The sequence below is a fragment of the Bacillus rossius genome, chromosome 5, assembly GCF_032445375.1.
Source record: "Bacillus rossius redtenbacheri isolate Brsri chromosome 5, Brsri_v3, whole genome shotgun sequence".
Taxonomy (NCBI): Eukaryota; Metazoa; Arthropoda; class Insecta; order Phasmatodea; family Bacillidae; genus Bacillus; species Bacillus rossius.
Genome location: NC_086333.1, coordinates 36,950,374 through 36,974,254, shown reverse-complemented (window position 1 = coordinate 36,974,254; position 23,881 = coordinate 36,950,374). Strand labels below are relative to the sequence as shown.

At 35.9% G+C, this 23,881-nt stretch overlaps 2 protein-coding genes across 5 annotated transcripts in view; one reads left to right on the top strand and one right to left on the bottom strand.

Moving 5' to 3' along the window:
* The window catches only part of LOC134531707 (inositol polyphosphate 1-phosphatase), a 58,132-nt gene extending 49,105 nt beyond the window's left edge, over window positions 1–9,027 (bottom strand). For 2 of the 3 annotated variants that reach the window (XM_063367525.1, XM_063367522.1), the window contains exons 1-2: window positions 8,854–9,026; window positions 3,221–3,444 (exon numbers count right to left, since the gene is read on the bottom strand). In XM_063367525.1, coding sequence (XP_063223595.1) covers window positions 3,221–3,427 — 207 coding nt within the window. In that variant the 5' untranslated portion in view covers window positions 3,428–3,444; window positions 8,854–9,026. Of the gene's footprint in view, window positions 1–3,220; window positions 3,445–8,853 lie in introns of all 3 variants that reach the window. The other variant, XM_063367523.1, reaches the window with a different exon arrangement.
* Window positions 9,028–9,514: 487 nt separating this feature from the next.
* LOC134531706 (transmembrane protein 41B) overlaps window positions 9,515–23,881 on the top strand; it is a 47,110-nt gene continuing 32,743 nt past the window's right edge. The window contains exons 1-4 of one of the 2 annotated variants that reach the window (XM_063367521.1): window positions 9,515–9,619; window positions 12,042–12,159; window positions 15,135–15,263; window positions 16,446–16,644. In XM_063367521.1, the coding sequence (XP_063223591.1) occupies window positions 9,604–9,619; window positions 12,042–12,159; window positions 15,135–15,263; window positions 16,446–16,644 (462 nt within the window). In that variant the 5' untranslated portion in view covers window positions 9,515–9,603. Of the gene's footprint in view, window positions 9,818–12,041; window positions 12,160–15,134; window positions 15,264–16,445; window positions 16,645–23,881 lie in introns of both variants that reach the window. The other variant, XM_063367520.1, reaches the window with a different exon arrangement.

The window sequence follows — 23,881 nt, the reverse complement described above, 5'->3', positions numbered from 1 at the left end:
AATGACACATCACATGTTCCTCGTTAGTATCAAATGAATCCTCAATTGTAGGTGATTCAACATTAGAGCATGACCTGTCTTGACAATTTGTACATGCTACAGAACAAAACAGTCCAACATTTTTGCAACCACATTTAGCACTACATCCCTTTTTACAGTTGCAAAAAATTGTGTTTAGCAGTTTTTCCGGCACAGGTGGGAGTAAAGTTTGAACTGGTTCTAATATATTGTCGACCAACTTCCAACCTCAGTCTTTTGGGTCTAGCTGATAACCAAGCCAAACTTGAACTTGGTAATATACTCGAAAAATATGTTGATGAGCAGCCGCTGAGGTTGGAGGAAGACAGGCTAACTGCACTTGTTTTTTATTTCAAGTATTTTTAACGAAACATGCATATTGAAACTTATCTAAGCATGTAGTTTTTTAGGAGCTCCATATATAGAGAGAAGAGAGCGAATTCTGTTGGTGATAACTTCTTGTGGAGTTGAATTACTCTTTTTAAAAACTTGAGCACATTGAACTAAATCTTGTTTTTCAAACATTTTAAAAACAGTTGTTTTACCCCTCCTGAAAAATGCAGATGTATCACAGCCAGTTATTGCGGTTAAAAATAGTACATGATTTTGACACTTTGCAAAAGTAGATCAACTTTTCGACTGGTTTTCTTTTTACCCGACATTCTCATATTTATAATATTTTATATGTGTAAGTTACACTGACCGATAGAATAATATTTTTACTTGTATTACAGCTTCAGTGATGTATATACATGGTGTACTTATACATATTATGACGATTACAACTCTTTCAACTTTTTGAATCATTATATCTAAAAAATGGTGGCTCTTAAGAAAAAAAGTATTTAAACATTTTTTATAGATAATTATCTGATCTAAGATTTTTGCCTGGGCTAATTTTATGATAAAACGTACCGTTTAGCTGAAAATCGCAAAAACCAGTTTTTGTGACCTTTGACCCCGAGTAAATTTTTTCCCAGGCATCAGATCAATGAGGACTTTTTAGATTTAATTTATAATGATGTTTTGAACAATACTACCAATTTTCAGCTGGGTGCAAATTTTTGTAACTTCACTCCTACCTATTTTTTGGTCTAATTTGACCGGACTATACAATTACAATCTAACATTGAGAGAGGTTGATTAGTTTTGGCATATTACTAAAAGTTCTAACCAGATACTGAGCATTCCAAAAGGACCTGAGTTCAAATCCCAGGAAAACTGACATTTACCCTAAAATCCTTTTAAGGCAAATGGGATGGTTTGTTACTGTGGTCATACTCGTTCCTTAACCAGATTGATTTTTACCACTGTTGTTGAGTTGGACAGTCCCTAATGACTTCACTGCAAAAAAGACATAAAGCCCTAATATAAAAAAAATTAAACCCAATACTCAGCTGTGATGACATAAATGGTGCAAGCACTATCACTTCAGTTTAGGACAGTAACAGTATAAAAATAAATAATTTTTACAGTGTGCTGTCATTGCCAAATTTATCCATCACAATGTTTCTAAATGACAGCTAACAAAGCAATAATATGAGTTGCTCTGATTCACAGATAAAAATTTTAACAAATATAATGCAGTGCTTCAACCTACAGCCAGCTTATGAAACATCAGGAAGACAGAGTGTTGTTTTTGTCTTTGCCTCTCCTCCCCCTTTCCACCCATTTTCCTATTTGCCCTCCCCTCTTATCAAGCTTCTCTTGTTCCATCCCCTACTGCCCTTCCCTTGGGTTTGGTATCAGTATCAGTACTAGGAGAAAGAATGTATGACACTATTGCTACCCAGCAAGCTCTGGAAAGGTGCAATTAGTAGAAAAATGTGTGTTTTGATGCATGCATAGCTAAAAAGAGAATACTAAACCATCTAAATATGTATTGAATACCAAACTAAACTAATCAATATGAAACATCTATGTATATGAAATGATATTGCTAAGGATTGGGTTGCCCACTAAACAACTACACCAATTTTAAAAGTTGTACCTGTCAAAAAATGATGAATACAACAAACACTTTAATTTATATTCACACAATATTAATTAAAAATTCAAAGTAAATACGTTGCAAATATTTGACAAAAAATTGTTTTTAATGAAGAATCTCTTGAAAAACTACATTGCATGTTAATTGTCTTTGGTCATTCAATAATCTTCCTTGCTGTGAATTTGATTCAATATACACTATGATAGCAACTATATTGGCAGTGCGTTTCGTAGAAAGTGCTCAATTGAATAGAGTTTGCAACAACATTAACATGCTACAATTCAAATGTGTCTTATCATCTATTCGTGATCAATTTAATCCTATCATTAGAGCTGAAAAACTGACACAACAGTGGTTGGTAGATTCATATTTGCAAGTGGAGGCCAACAACTTGAATTATATTAAACAGATATATGCTGCTTAAACATGGCAACCTAAGCCACGACTCACTAAGTTATCACTGAAATATGCTGAAACTATCGGCCTCCTCAAAATATGTTTTGCCTCCATGCATGTTATCTTTGCGCCACGGACTCAGCAGCAATGCTAGGGGGAACAGGTTAGCAAAGAGCAATGAAAATGTTACACTGTAAGCGCATGATGACAGAATTCATACAGTATTACAGAGTGAGTCAGTGATGAGCATAATTATATTATACTAGCTGCAGTACCCGGCATTGTCCGGGCTAAAAACACGGTGATATAGTGTCTGTGAGTTAAAGCAAAATTTACATTGTGGTGGACATAGAGAAATGACACATAATTACTATTGATAAATCTATAATCTTCTGTTTACCCATGACAATCGGTTGATGGATTAGAAGTTGATAAGTTGCAGCGCCATCTAGCGGCGAGTTACAAAAAATGGAGCGCATAAAAACTTTCTGCATGAAAAAACACTTTAACTTTTATGGCGATCGGTCAAACTGTGCCAGAGTTTATCGTCTTACATACCAACATCCAATTTTATATTTACAGATATTAAGTTACAATTTTCATTTTCTTAAACTTTTAATATACCTACACATTTTCAAAATAATAATCAAAGATATCTTGTAATAATGCTCAATGGTTACAACATTTCTGCCTCCTGCATATGACATCTATAAATACTGGTATTCATGTTTAAAGTTCTCAAATAATTACTAATATATGTAGAAGTGCTGATAACTAGCACTTGTAAAAAATTTTCGTGAAAATATTTTTACTTACCTTACGCCCAATGTCATGTTTCACAGTTTCTTGTATAAGAACATCTGCAAGAGTTTTGAAGTCCTGGACAAATCTTGGATTTTTTTCATCGCTTTTCTTTTCTTGTACCAGCAGTTTGAATAAATGCTGGTTCTGACGACAGGCCCTCGCAATGTTGGCTGCCTTCTCCGACACTTTTAGAAGGGCTTCCAAAAAGTGAGAATTCATACTTTTCTGAGATTTAACTGAAACAATACACATGGCATAGTTCCCACACCATAATGAAATATTTAGCTATCAAATAAGGTGCCTAACTTACGTATTGCTAGAAAGCAGATGACCAGCCCGGGAGGCCTTCCTCATCCAGTGCATGTCTGGAATGTGGCTGGTGCATAAACTACTGCAGCCCATGCTGCAGCCTATGCGAAGCAACATCGCGTGCCACCATGCCTGACCCGTGGTAAGTGGCTTGTGCGCCATGAGCTCCCTAGCGATTCCAATATGCATCTAGAAAGGTTTCTTTCCATATTCTTATTGCACTGTGACCTGCATATTACCAGATATTTCGGCAGGCGCAGGTATATAAGGGCGCCCACCGACCAATGAGGTACGAGGTGCAGGAGTTGAGGAGTCAGGGCAAAGTGTGAGGTGAGAGAGATTCTGGGCGAGGAGAGAGTAGAGACAGAGTCCGGGCGAGGGTTGGTAGTGATACCGGTGAGTCCAGGAAGCAATACCGCAGTTGGAATTGTGGTTTTAATCAATTAATAGGATTAACTCTCTCCAAAAATGTCCCCCCCCCCCCTTCCTGTAAGTTTGAAACAGTATCACAATAGGGCTAATGAAGCAATTATGTACGATGAATTAATTCAGATTTTTATTCGTGTATCACATCCATGGACAATTATCTATTACTCTTTGGACTCTGAAGTTTGTTTATTTTTGTTCATGTTGGCTATATGTGAATAAACAATTAAACTATGAAAATATGGTAGGTATCGTAAAACTAAACTGAGTGGGATTGCATTATAGAATACAATACCTACTGTAGAAAGGAAGACCTGCCACATTCTGCACTTAACGTGAACATCAAACTTGAATTTTCAACTAATAAGGAGAATTTGTTTTGAGACATTTAGAAACTATAAAAATGGTAGTTTTTTTAGGTTTATATAATGCAATCAAAAGTCATAATTGGTCAGTTATTTTTAATCTCAGAGATGGAAATAGTATTGTTGATTACCTAACGTCTACCATATCTGAATATATTAACTGTTACATCCCAGTTACTTCAAAGACGACCTCAAGTTATCCACACTGGTATTACAAATTACTTATACGGACATGAACATGGGCGAAGGTTGTAAAAACTATCTCTGCTAAAAAATTAATGATACAGTACTTAATTGTTGCCAACAAATTTGCAGAATATTTTGCTAGTGTTTAGGTATATATCTCCACCCAATAATCAGAATCATTTACTACGTCTTACAACTTATTACTCAGTTCCTTTGACCAATATTACTAAGAGTCTTGAACTTAGAGGCATAAAAACTCTGAAATCCAAAATGTTGACCGGTCCTGACATTCTAAATTTCATTTTTAATCCTGGTTTTAAATATACAGTCAACATGGCTTTAGAAATAATTTACTAACTTTTCTCAATCCCATTTATTCTGAAATCATTTCACATGGACAGGTTGATGCCTGCTACTTTGATCTAAAAAAAAGCTTTTGATACCGTAAATATATATTTTTTTTAATTCTCAATTATCTAAATTAGGATTAACTCAAATACTGGAACTGGTTAGCTAGTTACCTTAAAGATAGAAATTTCTACATTTCGATAAATAATTTCAACTCTAATTTACAAGTTAATAGCTCTAGTGTACCTTAAGGTGGGACTCTCTCCCCCTCCTTCACTTTAATATATTCATTAATGACATAAATAATGAGAGTTAATCAGTCCACCGGTTTTCTATTTCCAGATGTCTAAAAATATTAATAACTAATTACAGTAGAACCTCGATTATTCGTGTCCCGATTAACAGGGCATTTGGTTACCAGGGTTCTCAATTAAAAATTAAATTTTGGGGACTTGAGACCAAGACAGTAAAGTGTACTTCATTAGGGAAGAGACAAGGAAGAAGCAAAACTAAAAACTACGTATTAAAAGTAGAAACGAACGGACAAAGAAACAGACTAGAATTGTCAGTTATAAATTACTTATGAAATTTTGCTGTATTGTATAATCTAAATACATTTGAATTTGATTATCTGTGATTTTCACTTATCCGTGCTGCCCTTCCCCCCAATTACCCCAGTTAATCAAGGTTCTACTGTACATCTGTAAATGACTGCAGAGAGACATTACTGCAATTGCTAATTGGTGTAAATCAAACTTGGTTAAATTGAACTACCTACAATAAAAAAAACTACTATAACATATACTAGAAAATATCATACTGTTTATTATGATTATAAACATTTTAATTATTCTATTAAGAAATCCAAATATATGAAAGATAAAGTTTCTTCCATTAATATATTCAAATTTTAATTTCTAAGGTAAATAGAACAACTCTTGCTCCAATTAAATGTATTACTTTTCATGCATTTGATTCAGATTCTGTTTTAAGTCTATATATCTTTAATTATAACTAAACTAGAATAAGGCTCCATTATTTGGAACTTCATTAGTAAAACAGACAATGATAAATTAGATAAAGTTTAAAATAAATTGGTCAAAATTATAAGTCAAAATAATAATTTAAGCAATGATGTGCCGGAAATTTGATATTTCGACACATTTTTTTTCTAATTTTATTATAATTTTAAATTTTTTTGAATTTTTTTTTTTTATATAATTTTGTTACTTAGGGTGATTTACTCTTTGTTAGGCTGGTGTACTCCCCTTAGTTAAACTTTGTGCCAGTAGACAGAAGCACCTTTCCCAGAGACGTATCTGATCTTTTGCAGATCTAAGACTTTGATGGCAGCCTGTTTAACATTTCCCTCGCTTGCAGGCACGTCCCAGGTTTGTAATATTACTTCACTTCATGACTAAAACTGCATACAACAGCTCTGGACGAGTTGTTACCATTTCTCAGAGACGAGCTGACCATAGCCTTTACCGTCACGAATACGTGTTAGGTTCTCTCCTCGAAAGGCACGTCATGGACGCTCGTTCCCAGCGTCGTTGCATTTTATGCCCCCTACTTAATCCACTCCCCCCCCTTCAGTTCTGAGAATTCAGCTCCGGAGCATTGCCCTGCCGTTAACCCCGCAGAGTGTTGGCCGGCGTCAAGGACGACTTGCATAAAAAATGTGTGTGCAAAGATGGACCACCCCACGACATCTAGCGACAGAAACAGTAACTTATTATCTTGGCCGCCAGAGTGCAGCTCCTGACTGCGCCCTTTATCCCCTTGTTATAGCAGACGTCTTGGGCGAGTCGATTCTATTTTATTTCAGACACCCCTCAACAGGTAGCGCTAAAGTCGGCCAGTGCTACCAACTTCGAGACATTGAAGTCATTGTTTTTTATGACCCCCCACTCGGGAAATTTCGGAACCTTTCGGTCCGGACGTCCCAGTGCCTCCCCTCTACTTTTGATAGAACATTTACTTTCAATTACGAGATGCGGTTCTTCGCGGGACACTTCGCGTCGCGATTGCAGACGGACCGTTTGCGATTATCGGCGAGTAGACGAGACACTGCAAGACTACCATCCGGCCGCAACCGACGATGTAGTCCATTAAATAAGGGATGCTATCCCTGTAATCTTCTTTATGTAGTTTAGTCCGTCTGCACAGTAAGAAACATAGTAGTTATTTTCTTTTAAATCATTTTTTTTTTAAATGGTGAAAACGTCCGCGCTCAGCCCGGTATTCGCGGAATCCAGTTCCTGGCTGGCAACGCATCGGTAAATAGAAGCCAACTTCCCTGTCTGGTGAGTCATGATCCGCGACTTTCCCCAACCTCCCCTTAACTTTTGTGGGCTTTTTCTGCCCCGTATACTGTCTGTGTACAAGTTCTGATCAGTTTTGATTCGGACTGTTCGCAGACAGGGTCCGAGAGCCGGAAGCCAAATTGGCATTTTCATCACCCTTCCTCAACAGCACACAGGCGCCCTGGCATCATGATCTCTATTTATCTCCAGGAAACGAAGCCCCGACCTCCGGTGCTTCTGTATCTATTAACCTTTTTATGAACTTTCGTAAATTACGCAGTCAGACGAAGTTCATCAGGTAAACATCATTTCTGGACTTCAGAATACTGGGATGGTTTAAATATATTTGTATTTTTTTATTGATTTATGTATTTTTTAAATGAAACCTTTTTATAATTGAAGTTCGGGTCGGCCCATATATTTTTCTTTCTGAATATACCTGAGATCTGTTTAAGTACGTAATTGATATTGTATGTTTATATTTTTTAATATCTGTTATAAATTTTCATTTAATAAATTTGACGTAATTATATTCAGACGGAACCACACCTTGTTTCTGTTCATTTCTAATAACATTGTGAAACCTGAAAGATCTCCAGCACAATGTAGATATACATTCTCTTCTTGGTTCATTTTCATCAAGAAGAGACACATTATACCTATGCTTTATTTGTTAAAAATTGTATGAAAGTAAACTTAAATGTAATTATTTCTTGGAAAACTCTGGAATTAAAATCCTGTCTTTTGTTAGACAATATCATCCCACTATTATGCACACTGAACCATACCTTGGACATTTTATATCAGATTAGTCAAAAATTTCAATAAATATAACTTAATACCCTTAGTTAATAATAAAATAATTGTAAATAAATAAGTACAACACTTAAATTCTCTATCTTAGTGCAATTATATATAATGCATTATCTAAATAGTATTATATTGTCAGTTATACTGTTTTGTACAGTACTGTTTTAAGGGCTGTCCATTTTTCATGTAGGTAGTATTGTTTACTCATTATCTCTGTACTACTGGATTTGTTTTTTTTTTTTTTTTTTTGTTCTGTGTGAAGACTGTGGTAATTTTATTTTGGTTGTATTTTGATTCTAATGGCTTTGCGCCATTGATTGGCATGTTACAATTGTAAATAAATAAATATATGAACAATGTTGTGGTCAATACTAGAATAGGTAGGGCTATAGTATACTTTGACACCTGGGACATTAAATCACAATTGATAATTAAAATTAAAATTATAAAAAGTGGTATAGCAAAATATACTAAACTGGACAGAATTATAGTATAAAATAAGATATTGTGAGTGATATACTTTCAGTACAGAGTTATACTGGAATAGGTAGAACTGCAATACATAATACAATACCCGAATGTTAGTTAGGGCCTATATCAAGACATATCTTATGCAAAACAAGGGTGTGAATAATTCCCACTCAAAACTTCAATAATCTCATACTTGTCCCGTAAGAATGAAGGGATTGTAATGCCCCACCATTTCGATATCAATATTATGGTATTGCGAAGTATTCCTATTCTCAAAGGAATAGGGTTATTATATGTCCGCTGTAGCAAGGCCGCTTCCCTACTTGTTAATACGTCGTTGATTGTGTCAGGCCTTTTTAAGTAGCCTAGCCTCTAATACGTGAATTTATTTATTTTAGCTCAACAGAAACGTAATGCTGGTTACCGTATTTCACAAGAAGTCTTAACGCTTACTGCTTTCTTCTGATTTCGTAAGTTTATTTCGGCGTTCCTGATAATTTATAATCCAAGTTAATCCAATTGCAAAGTACTTTTTCTTAGTTAAAAATTACTGTCAAAATACTTTTATTTTTATTTTTTTTACATCAAACACAAAAAAAAAAAAAAAAGAGAATCGTTTCTACAGGTTACCCAAAATTACAAATCTAATAATTAGTCTATAGGATTCATTCGATTCGTAAAGAAATAGCCATATAGTACTCACACTGATACATGCCGTAGATACAAATATGCGATACTTATTTATAAAGTTTATGCTATAAATACTTGATATTTAATTGACAGTTCTACGAAAATTTTCTATGTAAAATTGTATTCAATAATTTTAAAAATATCACGTTTCCATGAGAATATACAAACAAAACAAAACAATCTGTTATTATCTGATTTAAAAATTTTGTGCAAAAAATATAAACTGGTATATTGTATTCACTTTCAATAAATAATTCTATGTTGTACTCTACATGGTAACATATTTATTTATTGTTATCCAATATTTGTGAAAATGAAGTCAGTAAAGTAATGAGAATATACACTGTCCAATTGTTGTTTTAAGAAAATGAATATTGTATCTGTTGGCAACCATGATGTAAACAATAAACAAATAGAAGGATTCACCGATGCAATCAGGGACTGCTTGTGAATTTATTTCATCTGAAGAATAAGTAGTTTTGCAATGGACATAAATGAAGGTGACTCAGAGCTTCAATCTGATGAAATAAGTTCCACCAGCAGTTGGGAATTTTTAAGAAATAATACAAGTACAGATTTGTATCGTCCTCTTCCACGCAGACCTTTGAGACCTTATCAAGTCTACACCTCCTATCCGAGGATTTCCTGTCACCAATTTGTTTCACATCGTTTCTCCTTTCCTTTACGAATGGAGTATGGTAAATTTCGTTAACTTTATATTAATATCCTTTATATGTTTTATATCAAGCGGTAGCGATGCTTATAGTGTATATATGTCTAGAATAATGACTTGCAATAAAAAAAATTTAAAAATTGTAATTTTCGGTTGACATTAAGGTCAGAAACAGAGTTGATATGAGACTGGAGAAGCGAAGAAATGCATTTATGGGGAAAACCTGGAGTATCCTGAGATAACCCATTGGTTCATGGCATCAACCACATTTCACATCAGCCAAAAATCTGGGTATGACTTCGCTGTGAATTGAATACTCAAACACCATAACCCCGTCTTTTTCCTGAGGTGATCAAGAAAAATTTGTATGTATTAGTTTATATTTGAATGAAATTTAAAATTTGGTAACAATACAAAGTGTTTGGACACTGTTCAAATTATTTAGACTTTTGTTTTGTTGTTTTGTTCATAAAAAAATTGTTTAATTTAGTTTTGTTTTTTTTTAAACACAGGCATACAGCTTTTTTTAAATTTATGTTTTTTATGTTTTGCTATTATCAGTGTGAGTGAAGTGAGCATGAATGGTACACCTGCTTGCAAGCTGTTTATTTTCAATTTTTAGTTTGTTCTGAGATATGTTAAATAAGTAATAAGTAAAGGATGCTCTTATTTCACAATTATTAAGTAAGTTCACAACGGGTATGAAAATATAGCAGGTATGCGGGTGGACCTTCTAAATTACGTGTAGTTTCTGTTACATATTTGAAACACACAAATGATTGCCAATTTTTTTTGTGTGTATAAATATGCGCCAGACATGTTATAACAAATGTTTTTAACAAATGCAGTTTTTATCACTAAAAATATGACACTGTTTTAGTCTCCATGTTAGATCACTTTAAAATCAGTTATTGTCTTATAGGTGAATATAACTAGTAAACAACATATGTATAAGTAAAACCATAACATCTTGTCTCTAACAATGGTATGTTATGTCCCTACCTATGAATGGAAGTCTGTTACTGTCTGTAGACATGCTAAATAGTTACTGAGTCTTCTCCGAGGAGAAACATTAGCAGAGCAATGCAAAGAATGTAAAGTGCATAAAAAAATTAAGGAAATGTGGAACCTACTAGGTATTTGAAAAAATGGAGATGGAATAAGTGTTAGGAAAAAGAAGGAAAAAATATGCATTGTAAAAAATTTTTCAGAAAAACTCAAAAACAGAGTTGATTTTTGTGAACCGGTTAATTTTTGAAGTGAAACTTCTAATGCGACTTCCAACAAGGTTCCGTTAAACGTTTAACGCTACCATGGAGGGGGTATGAAAGCACTGTTGCGTTAAACGTTCAACGCTCCTGGGGAGGGGGAATAGAAAGAGACAGAGCGAGAGTGAATGCGTGGCACTCGAAGGCATGCGCGTAGTATACCTGTTACAGGCCAGCGCGAGCCTTAGCAACGAGTAGCGTCCAATATTCCAACGCAAGAGAGAGCGAGAAAGAAAGATACACAAAGGTAGAAAGTAGGAGAGAGAAAGAGAGTGAGTCGGTAGATCCCAAGCACATGCGCGTGGTATTCTTGCTATGCAGCGAAGTAAACAGTGTGAGCGTCGTGAAAACCAAAGGGGGAACTACCATTGATGCAGTTTTTTCAAGAAATATTGAAAAAATAAAACTCAAACATTTTGTATGTTACTTTAGTTATCATAATCCCATTGTAAATGTTATAGATTTGTATATTTATCCAGTCGAAAATGATAATTAAAAGATGCGTTCAATTGTGAATTGTAAGCAATGTTAATAAAGTTTGTCTTAAAGAAACAATATGATTTCACTAAAAATCAATTTCTACCCCTTCCTATTTTCATTTCCACATTACGAAGTTTCACTTCTTCCGCGCGGAGGGACTCCACGCACTATTTTTATTTTTGCATGATAAATTATTTGTTTTAAAATGGTTTCTGCTAAGCTAGGTAGTCAGTAAACCTAACTACTAGACACAAAGCTATCTTTGAAATGAAGGAACTGAAATTTGGTTGGTGAGTTTGCACAATTTATTTAATGTTGTTTTAATTTTAAGAATTTTATTGTGTTATTTTGGTCATCATAGTGCAGTTCCGTTTGTTTTCTTCAAAGCAATCAGGAATGTTGTAATGTGTGCGTGTGTGTTACGAACGTGGCTGATGAACCGCTGTGTGCTCACTTTTCACCGCAGTGCTAGTGCTCTGCTCACTGCTCTGTCTGGTGCAGGATCCAGACCTCTGCCTGGCGTCAGCACTCGCAGGGCCTTCGCCACCGTGACTGTCATCTTCCTCGTCTCACTGCTGGCGCTCACTTGCGTCTACATGAAGTTCCCGGAGCTGGAGGAGTAAGTGGCTGTAACGTGGCATTCCTGGTGCTGTTTGTCGTGAGGTCAGACATGTTTTGCGGAGGCAGCTGCTCCAACTTGTTTTTATGTCTCCTACAGGATCAAAACCAAGTCAGGAAGGTTTTTGATTCTATTCAATCCAATACAGTTATTTGATTACTTATTACATTCCAAGTAACATTTAAGTATGGTACGAAATTATAAGCTATGGAACAAGTCAGTGGTACATGTAAAAATTTACAAAATACACAGCAAATAATAATACAATAATCAAGTAAAAAATAAACTAACTGGATAATCAATTGAAAACAGAATTTTTTGGGCTTATGTACATTACAAAAAAGGACCAGGACACCAGGATCAACAATTTTTGCTTTAAGTTTCTATAGTCTCTTTTAATTATAAATCATTTCACAATTTAGTACATATACTTTAAATTTTACCCATGGTTTATAATACAACATTCACACAATCATAAACTAGAATTTTATAAATAGCCTATATATAAACTATTAAATCTAGGATGATAATAAAGTTAAATATTAGAGTGTTTCTTATTCCCTTTGTTATAGTAGATTTTTAATATTAAGTTTGAAATACATAATAATAATAATAATAATAATAATAATAATAATTAAAAGATGTGACACGTGTTGTAACGTTACAAGACCCTGCCCTTCCCAGCTTTTACAAATATTTAAAATAGAAGAATAAATATTATGGTTTATCAGTATTGCAGTAGATCAGCGTATTACATATCCATCAAAATTGTAGTAACCTAGTTTTTCATACTTTTATTTTATTATTTGTATATTCTTGTGATTAATTTTAATTTTTAAGTATTTCATTTTGAAAAGTTTCTTGACTATAATTTTATTGGCTTTCACTCTGTTGGCTGGGGTATTATCTGTGTCTGAATTTTAATATTTTATTGCATTGGAGTGTTTTTTTTTAATATTATTTTATGTACATGTTTTATAGTGGGTTTTAAAAAAGTGAGTATTGTGCCAAAAGAAAGAGACACATGGTGACACAGCAGTGTCGAAATACGATAGTTTCTTGCATCCTGTGTAAGAGGGAGACAGATGTTAGCCCAGACCATGGGAATATCTGACTGGGGAATCCCAAAATTCTGTGTCATATTACAAAGAGACAGAAGGTGTGTGTGAGAGAGAGAGAGACAGGTGACAGAGTGAGGGAAGCCCTCAAAGAGGGCGGTTACTTCATCATAACTGTAAGAGTAAGTGTTGTAACCAATAATAAGACAGTATTTCAGGGAAGTCCCCACCTAAGTAATTTTTTCTAAGTATTTTGTGATGTGCTGAGTTTCGTCAGTCGTTGTTCAAGTATTGTGCCGACAGGACGTGTGGGGGCGGCAGCTCATTAAATCATATATTGAGCGGTCAAGAATGGACAGTTTCACATCTGGGTGCTGGGGCCATGCCTCACTTTAATATAATTAGTTTCTTTTCATCAAGTTTCAGACTTTCAACTGGAATTCGTAGGCCCCAGATGTGCGGTGTAGGCCGTGGTGGTCCGCTGACCCACCGAGATTCATTTTCCCATGTATCTGCGTACCTAGACGACGGAGTCGTTAGGCATACTAGTTTGTGAAGGCACAGACAGTGAGTAACGATCAGCGAAAATGAGTGTTTGCGGCCGGTTTTAGGGTGTAAAGAACATTTAACAATTTAGTTGTCGAGGAGAACAAAAGAAGAATATCATTTTGGATGTTTTTATTCAGTAATTATCATGAACAATTTCGAACCAATTAATAATCATAAACTTTACACACCACTATCTTCGACAGTCATAGAGAGTTGTGTCAATGGTTTTGTGTTTGTACAAGGAACAGTTGTCGTCTTAGCGGGCATGATTGTGACTTGTTACAATGTTTTAATTAGATGTACATATTTTTTGTGCTTAGATGTCTAAATGATCTTGCTGGGAATTAAGCAATGATTGCTGTGGAAGGAGGGAGGTGGTACAACCACTTAACCAACTGTGCCAAAATATTGTGCTTGAATGATAACTGTTTACTTAAAAATAAAAAAATAAAAAAATAATTGTGAACACTTTCTTGTTTAAATGTTTTTATTTATGATGTAACTAAATTTTTTTATTTATGATGTAACTAAATTTTTTTATTTATGATGTAACTTAATGTTTTTACATCATCTGCATGGTATTAGTTTTCTAACAGCTTTGCACAGGACTGGACACATGTTTCTTAAAGAAAAAAAATTATAATAATTAGAAAAATTATGAAGTAGTTGGAATCATAACCTTTTTGGTTTTCTTATTGTGTATTTAAAGTTATTTACCAATGTGCAGATGCACTATAATTATAAATATGTGAACATGCATTTACAGCATAGGCTATTGTTTCAGGGTTTGAACACATTCTTAATGTCCTTAAAAAGTACTTAATTTGTCTTTAGTGCTTAACTTTTCACTAATAAACCTTAAAAACTCATTAAAAGAGACTAATAGTGTGCTAGTAATGGCTTAACGCAGGCAATTTAATGTTGTTTTGTTTTTGACTTCGCAGCAAACAATGCTGTGCACATACACAGTAAAAATGTTGAATTCGAGCCACATCATTTGATTTTATACTCAAAAAAAGATTTTGAATTCACTGTTAATATTTTGTATCTCACCTTTAAGGAATGTATAAAAAAATTCAATTAGTGATCAAATTAAATTTTAGGACTATAAATTTAAGCTAGACACTATGCTTCGATTATATATGTGTTCCAGAGATAGGAACACATAATTCTGTACAGTAGGGAATTATTTGTAAGAATTAAAACTGAACAACAAAATTATTTTTAATGCATTAACTATTTAACATTGATGTATTCTTGAGATTGTGTGATATTACAATTGGTTTTCTACCTCTTGATAGTGGTGAAGGCGTTCAAGTATAGGGGTTCGTGATTTCACAAGAGGTAAGAACCATGCATGTGTTTCAGGCATGAAAAGCAACATGTGAAAATTCCCAGAGATATTGATGATGCCAAGCAGCTGGGACGTGTTTTGGACAAATATAAGGACAGATACTTTACTGAAGTTCTGGGTGCCATATTTGTCACCTACATATTGTATCCTTCTGGCAGCTGTGTATTTTAAATTGGTATTAAACATATATTCTTGGATTACTGTTAAAATATAGTTTTACACAACATTGATAATATTACGCCTGGTAAACTTATCCGTACTATTAAGTTTTGAGATTTTTTTTTACCACTCCTAAATTACTGCTGTTAAATTTTAAGTACTAGTAGCCTATAGAAGATACTAGATGCAAGTGTGTTAGGGCTGGTTGTTACTGACTTACGTCATCATTCATATTTGTCATTGTCACTGTCATCGCTGCCTCTGCTGCCATCACCACCATCGCCATCACCATCACCATGGTCATCACCATCACCACCTACCTCATCATGATCATTATCACCATCTCCAACACAATCACCTTCTTCTTCTTCTTCTTCTTCTTCTTCTTCTTCTTCTTCTTCTTCTTCTTCTTCTTCTTCTTCCAGCCTGCGGCCAGATCAGGAAAGAAAAATGTCTTCATCTTTCTTTGTCACTCCACCATTCCTTCTTCACTCTGTTCCACTATTCTTCTCCTTTCTCCTGCACTCCTTTAACTATCTTGCCAAGTCTATGAAAATGCATATAAATAAGCCATTAGAATGCATTATGCTCTGTGTAATGTTGTAACACCTTCAGGTAACATTGTTTCGGTCGTCCAGTATCAGTGCCCTAGCCTGATGCCATGATCAACCTTTAATGCCTTCCCTCGTCCACTGTCCTAGATTCTCAACCTTGGGATCACATCCGCTGTCAGTGCACATGGTTCCTTTGCATTCAGCAAAGCATGTATGGAGTGAGGTTTCACCTTAGTAAGGAACTGAACTAGCAATCCAGAAGACCCACGTACAAATTCTGGTGTTGCCATCCTGGTTTGGTTTTTCATTGATTTCACAAATTACTCCAGGCAAATGCTGGGATGATTCCTACTGTAAGCAGCGACATTCATGTGAGTTGTGTTGTCATGTTACCTTATCTCGAACAGGTTGGCTACATACATTGAAACCAGGGGAAATGAAAGGAATTTAAAAGTTGGTGGAATTTTGTCAAGATTTTTTTAATAAATGGTAATAATTAAGGGTAAGAAAATGGTTAATAGAGCAGTGCACACATCATGGAGTACCAACAGCAGTTGTGCTTACATGAGGAATTTTAAATTTTGAATTTTTTTTTCCTTACCTTGGCTGCAGTCTTCAAACGTTCGCCATTCCCGGCTCGATCTCGCTGTCCATCCTTTGTGGGTTCCTGTTCCCGTTCCCATTAGCCTTGAGCCTAGTGTGCTTCTGCTCCGCCACTGGCGCATCGCTATGCTACCTGCTGTCGCTGTTCATGGGGCGACGCGTCGTCTTCAAGTACTTCCCCGACAGGGTACTCCAGTGGACCGCGGTGGTGAGTATGCGCGCGACCCATCGCTCACGTCTTATCAGTTTTGTGTAATTCCTGTACTTACTTAGTCCTTGAGTTTAATATGGTCATGCTGTGTATTTGAAAATCATATGTTCTGCCAGAGACTCGTGTAGTTCTGATGTGTTTCACGCATAATGACAACTTTCCAACACAAACCAACCAACAATATCGCTAAATACTAACTCTGGCTTGAGATTCCATGTGATGTCTTTGAATATAATCATGCGTGCATACATTGCAACCTGCTAAAGACCGTGCGGTGAGACATATTAGAACAACAGAAACAACCATTCAAACCAGTCACACTTGAAGGAAGGTTGAAGTTTCTGTTTGTTATGATATGTTTATACGGTGGGCTGAAGCAACACTTTCGGCAACATTAAACAAACCTTTTTTTTACTTGCTGGGAGTTTCTCCAGGTGCTGCTGACTTTTGATCAGTTCATTGGATGCAATTGGTACAAACTATGGGAATGTTACTAGATTACACACCACCTAACACCTATTGGTCACCTGTATACCAACCCAACAGTAGTGTGTAATCAAGAGTTCGAGGCACAGCTGTACTTGGGAGAAGCCACACCTGCGGGGAGGAATATTTAAATAAAGTGCTGTTTTGCTTAAGGCAAGGGATGTCACCAGCCACCCTGTTAAAAGGTTAAAACTTACAATTACCGTTAGCATAATCTTCTGTCCACAACACCCACTGAGACTCAAAATTCTTGATGGCATCATCACGACACTGAACTGGAAGCTGCCTGACAATATTAATAGTAGATTTTTTTTTTTTTTTTTTTTGTTCTTTTAACAGTTAGTACAGTGTTAACTATTAGTGATTACTAGAGCCCCGGAAAATTAGCATTTTAAAATGTATAATTTAGCATTTTAAAAATGAAATTTAGCATTTTGTAGCATTTTAAAAAGTGAAATATAGCACTTTGTAGCATTTTGAAAAAAAAATATATAAAAAAATTCAAAAAACATGATTAATTATTTTTCAACCAATTAAAATGTTATTTACCTGGATACTGTTTATCTAACATTTATCAGTAGGTATTCTTATATTTAGATGTGTGACATGTTTTAGGGATACACCACGTTTAACTTGTGGAACACAATTTGCAAAGAAAACTCTGCACCGGAACTACCCGTATAACCTTTCCCTATGAGACTCGTGAGGGGTATTGCTGGTGTGAACCGACTGTACCAGTTGACCTTGGCGACTTCCTCTTGCTCTCACACACACGCACACGAAGGCTGGGCTCACACTATCTCTCTCTCTCTCCTCTTCTTTCTAATAATCTCTTACGCACACAAACACACCTGCTGACTGGGCCGACTCGGCTTGCTTGTTCCCTCTCTCTCTCTTCTACATTCTTATCACTTACAAACACACCTACACACACTGGCTGGCTACCGCCGGACCATCCGCAGGATTTTCGTGCATTCACGGCAGTACAGTGGAACCTCGCTACTACGAGAGCTGACAATGGCGAGAAAAATCCTCATAACTACGAGTACTCGTAATAACCAAATATATAAGATTTAAGTCAAATTTAAAATCCTGAACATTCCCAGAATGTCTTAATGTCGCACAATATCTCGGAAACGGTACCTCGTAGTAAAAAAACGGGGTACACGTCGTTTGTCCTAAAATCATTTGTCCTAAAGCGTTTATCCCTAATTTCGTTTGTCCTAAAAATTAGGACAAACGACTTTAGGACAAACGACGTTAGGACAAACAACTTTAGGACAAACGAATTTTAGGACAAACGACGGAACAGCTTCAAAATATTTTTACTAAGAGTTTTAGGACAAACGACTTTAGGACAAACGACATTAGGACAAACGACTTTAGGACAAACGACTTTTAGGACAAACGACGGTTCCAATATCGATAAATCATTACTCTGAGTTTTAGGACAAACGACTTTAGGACAAACGACATTAGGACAAACGACTTTAGGACAAACGACTTTAGGACAAACGACATTAGGATAAACGACTTTAGGACAAACGACATTAGGACAAACGACTTTAGGACAAACGACTTTAGGACAAACGACTTTAGGAGAAACGACTTTAGGACAAACAACTTTTAGGACAAATGATTTTAGGACAATGACATTATGAAAAACCAAGTTAGGACAAATGACTTTAGGACAAAAAAACTTTGAGTCAAACTATTTTATTTAAAAACCACAGAGCATGTGAGAACTTACAGTAAAAGAAAACTTTTGAAAAGATAATGTTATATACTGGGGTAATACTTTACATCCTATGTAAAAAAAAAATTCAGCGTTTACATTCGTTACAATTTTTAGACATATAGGAATGGACGACTACGGTTTCAACGACCTAAGTCTGTTTTTTTTTCCATCTTGGATCCGCCATATTTAAATAGAGCGCCCCACTCATTATGATGAAATTTTTGTCATGACCGCCATATTGAATTTTACTGTTCCACTGGAGGCCGCCATCTTAGATACCGTCGACTTTGTTTCTGTTCTTTGTTCCTAGATAGCGCCAGCAATGCTCTTGATTTTTTTTTGTTCTTCTGGATGCCGCCATCTTGGATAACGTTGACTTTGTTTCCGCTGTTTGTTTCTAGAGAGCGCCAGCCTAGCTCTTTATTTTATTTTTTTATTCTTCTGGCGGCCACCATCTTGGATACCATTGACTTTATTTCTGCTGTTTGTTCATAGAGAGCGCCAGCGTCGCTCTGATTCATCACATAAGGTCGATGTTCAATTACCTACCATAGCTATTATGGTCCTTATCGACATATTAAATATAAATTTTTTAAAACAATACATTGGAAGCGCTGTGATTCGAACCATTGCAGCTCTGATTTCTAGGTTGGAAAACATACGCCTTTAACAGCACGGCCATCGAGACATTTACCAAATTGAGAATAAAATAAGGTATATATAAAAATAACATGCATATTCGAACTTGCAATTTTTTTGATTTGAAGTAATAATAGCACCACCTGTTCGAGACAGAACCACCATCATGTATTAAGACGTAACTGTAACAATTATCGTTACGGTCACAATATTGAATATCTGTATTTGTTTTGTTAGAAAGTCGGGAAAAAATTTAAAAATCATTAAAAAATTAATCAATCGAATTTAATAATAAATTTCTTTAAAAAAAAACCGTTGCACTTTTCGTTACGGTCGCCATCTTGAAAATACATAAGTTTATTGCTAGAGATTCGAGAAAAATTCCAAAATTCATCAAACAAATTACTTATTAGAATACTGATTAATTAGTTCGATTCCTGTCCTTTCTTCGAAACTATTAGAGCAAAAAAAAACAGATCCTTCCTCCACAGAAGCCACCTACACTTTATCTACCGCCACCAATAGCAAGGTATATATATATATCGTCAGATGGTAAGACGACATGTCCGCCATCTTGTCTTCATCCGCTGGAGACCACATATTGTTTTCGTCTGCTAGAGTTTGCTGATACCATGTTAGTATAATATTCTGTTCACCATAACTTTGTACTCAACTGTTGGCATTGAACTTTGACCTTGAAATTTGACCTTGACCTTGACCTTGAAATTTGACCTTGACCTTGAAATTTGACATTGACCTTGGAATTTGACTTTTACCTTGACGACCATCATGGATCCGTCATTTTGCGTTCAGTACATGCTACCAGGAGCTACCACCTGCTAGAGGTCATTGCCACCATCTTGTTTTCGTCTGCTGGAGGACACCATCTTGTGCATGTACTCGTCTTATAGAGTACATTACCATCATACTTGTCTAAGTTTTACCCGCTAGAGTGCAGTAATCATTTATTATTACTGGAGTGCCTGCCATCTTGAAATTTGGGCGCCATCTTGGAATTGTGTAATTATTTAGCTAGAAATTCTGGAAAAAATTCCAAAATTCATCAAAAAATTCACTCATTAAAGTAATGATTGATTATATCAATTCCCGTTCTTGGTTCAATCCTTGGATGATGCAAAAAATATATTTTATGGAAAAAATAATTATTATAATAAATTATTATCAAAGTCCTAAAGGAGACTTAAAATCATCTATTACCATCATCCTTTAAATGATTATGACCGCCATTTTAGATATTTGTATTTATTGACTTATTAGTTCGGGAAAAATTCCAAAATTCACCGAAAAACATCACACATTATTTTACATATTGAATCGAAACTTTCTTCGATCTATGAACGAAGCTGAAAATAAATTTAATTTAAATACCAGAAAAATGTCAGGTTCGAGAAATAAAACACCGCAAGTTCTTTTACAAACATAATATTTATTACATAATTTATATCCTACTAAAGGATCACTTGCGAAAGCCAGAAATCTTATAAACATTTAGCCCTGCATAGACGTGAAACGACTAATTCTTAGCTCCAACAGCTCCAACTGCTCCAAATGATCCAAATGCTCTAACAGCTCCAACAGCTCCAACAGCTCCATCAGCTCCATATGCTCCAAATGCTCCAAATGCTCCAACAGCTCCAAATGCTACAAAGGCTCCAAATGCACCAAATGCTCCAAATGCTCCAACAGCTCCAAATGCTCCAAATGCTCCAACTGATTTCAATTACATTTTTTATCGAACTTGACATGATTACATGCATGACTTTATAAGTATACATTTTGGATGTCAGTGGTGACTTTTTTACACCTTTAAGTTATAAATTTATTTAGAAATGAGCTTTCGAGAAATGTTAAAATACATTTTTTAAAAATCTTAATTTTTCTTCAAGTTTATACACATGCAATTAATGGAAACCATTATTTTATGTAGCCAGCTTCCCTCAGTTATTTAAGTATGAAGGATATTTCTTTGATGCTCGAATAGTTTCCTGCACAAAGCGAACCATGTAGAAGTCTTAGCCTGTCAACCAATATGTTAGGATCTTCCCATGAGGTATAATCAATCTCTCTGCTACGTTCATCTTCCTTGTATGTTCATAATAAATATGATTATCCCTGGTGTCTTCTGTTTCAACACCAACCACAAGGTCACTTTCGTCATCGAACCAGTGATTATCACAAGCTTGATTAGGATAATTTATTTTGTGCCGGAAATTAGGCATTTCGTCGCCTTTTTTTAATTTTTCTATAATTTAATTTTTTTTGTTGAAAATCTTATTTTTTTAATTTATCTGGTTGTTAAGGGGGTGATTTACACTTTGTTAGGCCGGTGTACGCCACGTGTTTAAATTTTGTGCCAGTGGACCAAAGACCCCTTTCCCAGGGGGCCTATCTGATATTTTGCTGTCAAATGTGGACGTGGGTAGCCCGGTTGAAATTTCTCTCGCCTGCAGTCACGTTTAGAGTTTGTAATTTTATTTCTCTTCATGACCAAAATTGCATAGAGCAGCTTCTGGGCTTAAAGCTGCTACTTCTTAGAGGCCTGCTGAGAATAGCAAGTCTCGTCACGAATGGGTCTCCAGTTTACCTGTGTTCCCACCTTAGTGGCTATTTCTGTCCCCCCTTCCTCTCTCTCCACCACCATTAGTTCTGAGAAATCAAGTCGGGAGCAGTGACCTGACGTGAACTTAGCCAAGACGATGGGCTAATTCAAGGACTTTCTCCCTGGTCTTACAGAGACGTCCACGACATCTAGCGGCAGAAAAAGTAACCGCGGGCCTGGTTGCCAGCGTGTAGAGCACACCCTCGTGACACCTGGTGGCAAGTCAGATCACCGCCTCAGGTAGTTCCCCTTTACGCCAATAGAAAGCAGTGCCGCGGCGCCATAAGGCACTATGTTTCTTCTCGTGGCCTGTAGAAGTCGATTGTTTGTTGCCTTCTGTACTTGCCGGTAGAGAGTGCGCATGTCGTGTCTTTTCACGACCGCCTCGGACTCCTTCGCATGTTTTCGGCCATGAGCCGAACCTTCCCCCTCTTTTTTCCTAGGGCTGACCACCCGATTTAATTAGTAGCTTTGACCGTCATCGCCAGGACTCAGTAATCTGACCTCGGCTGCTGACCACATCTTCTCGGCGTCCTCTGCGCTAAGAGGCTTTTCGCGGGAATGGCGATTTTCGGTTGAATAAAAGATTTAGCCAGTTGCTTAAGGGATGTGATCCCATTTGTACAGTAGCCAGGCAGATGTAGTTTTTAGAAAATGTCATGTGTAGTTAAAATTTTTATTTCTTTATTCTTTAAAATTTTTTTTTCCTAATGTGCATCCGCGATTTCTCGGTGCGCGTCATCCTGACGTCGGCACGAGACACCTCGGAGGCCCTGTTTCCACACCCTGTTTGGTGAGTAATCCATTTTTTTTTCCTCCCCATATTCCCGTTTGTTGGCCTTTCGCGCCGACTGTGTATGACTGTCATAAGCAGGTAGAAAATGTGTGGTGGTTTTCTCCGTGTGCTCCCGATTATCCATGTCAATATTATGATGGTTTTCTCCATGTGCTCCTAATTATTCTTGTCAATATTTTGATAGTTTTTTTCCGTGTGCTTGCGATCATTCCTGTGGTTTCTCCAAGTGCTTCTGGTTATTTCTGAGAAACCGATCTCTCCATGAAGGAGTTTTGCTCTTAATGAGACATGTCATTTTATTTAAAGGTTAAATTTAATTAGTGAATTTCTGCTACTAAATCACCACTTGCAATATTTTTATCAGGTGGAATTTAAAAAATTCATTATTCAGTCAAATAATAATATGCCCTGAGAAATCTGAGAAACACTAACTGGATGAACAAACTTCCTTCTCATTGGAGTCTAGCAAAGCCATCCTTCTTTTGCGATCGTTAGTGAACATCCGCATCCCGCATAAAATAAATAAATATTATTTACCTGCAGCAACACGTGGCATCATCTGTTGTTGAAAAGCATAACTACTGACAACCAGTACTTTTGCATTAGATATTTTAACTCTCGCTGACGAAATATTTAAAAAATTCTGTTTAAGTAATGGTTTTAATTTAAAACTCTTAGTTTGCATCTGCCATTAGTCGCAGAATCTAACATGTACCCTGGTTCGTTGCCTGTAGCTGTATCAAAACGACATCACTGTAGATACTGCAGCAAGGTGTTTACCTTGAGAAAGAATGCTAAACGACATGAGAGAAGGAGTATAATTTGGGTCCTTGTCAAAAACCATATAATTGCAGTCAGTGTCATAAATCCTTTGGTTGAAGATATTACTTGGATAGACATTGCAAGAACTGTACAACTAAGATGAATAAAGATAACAAAGACTGTGCTCCAACAA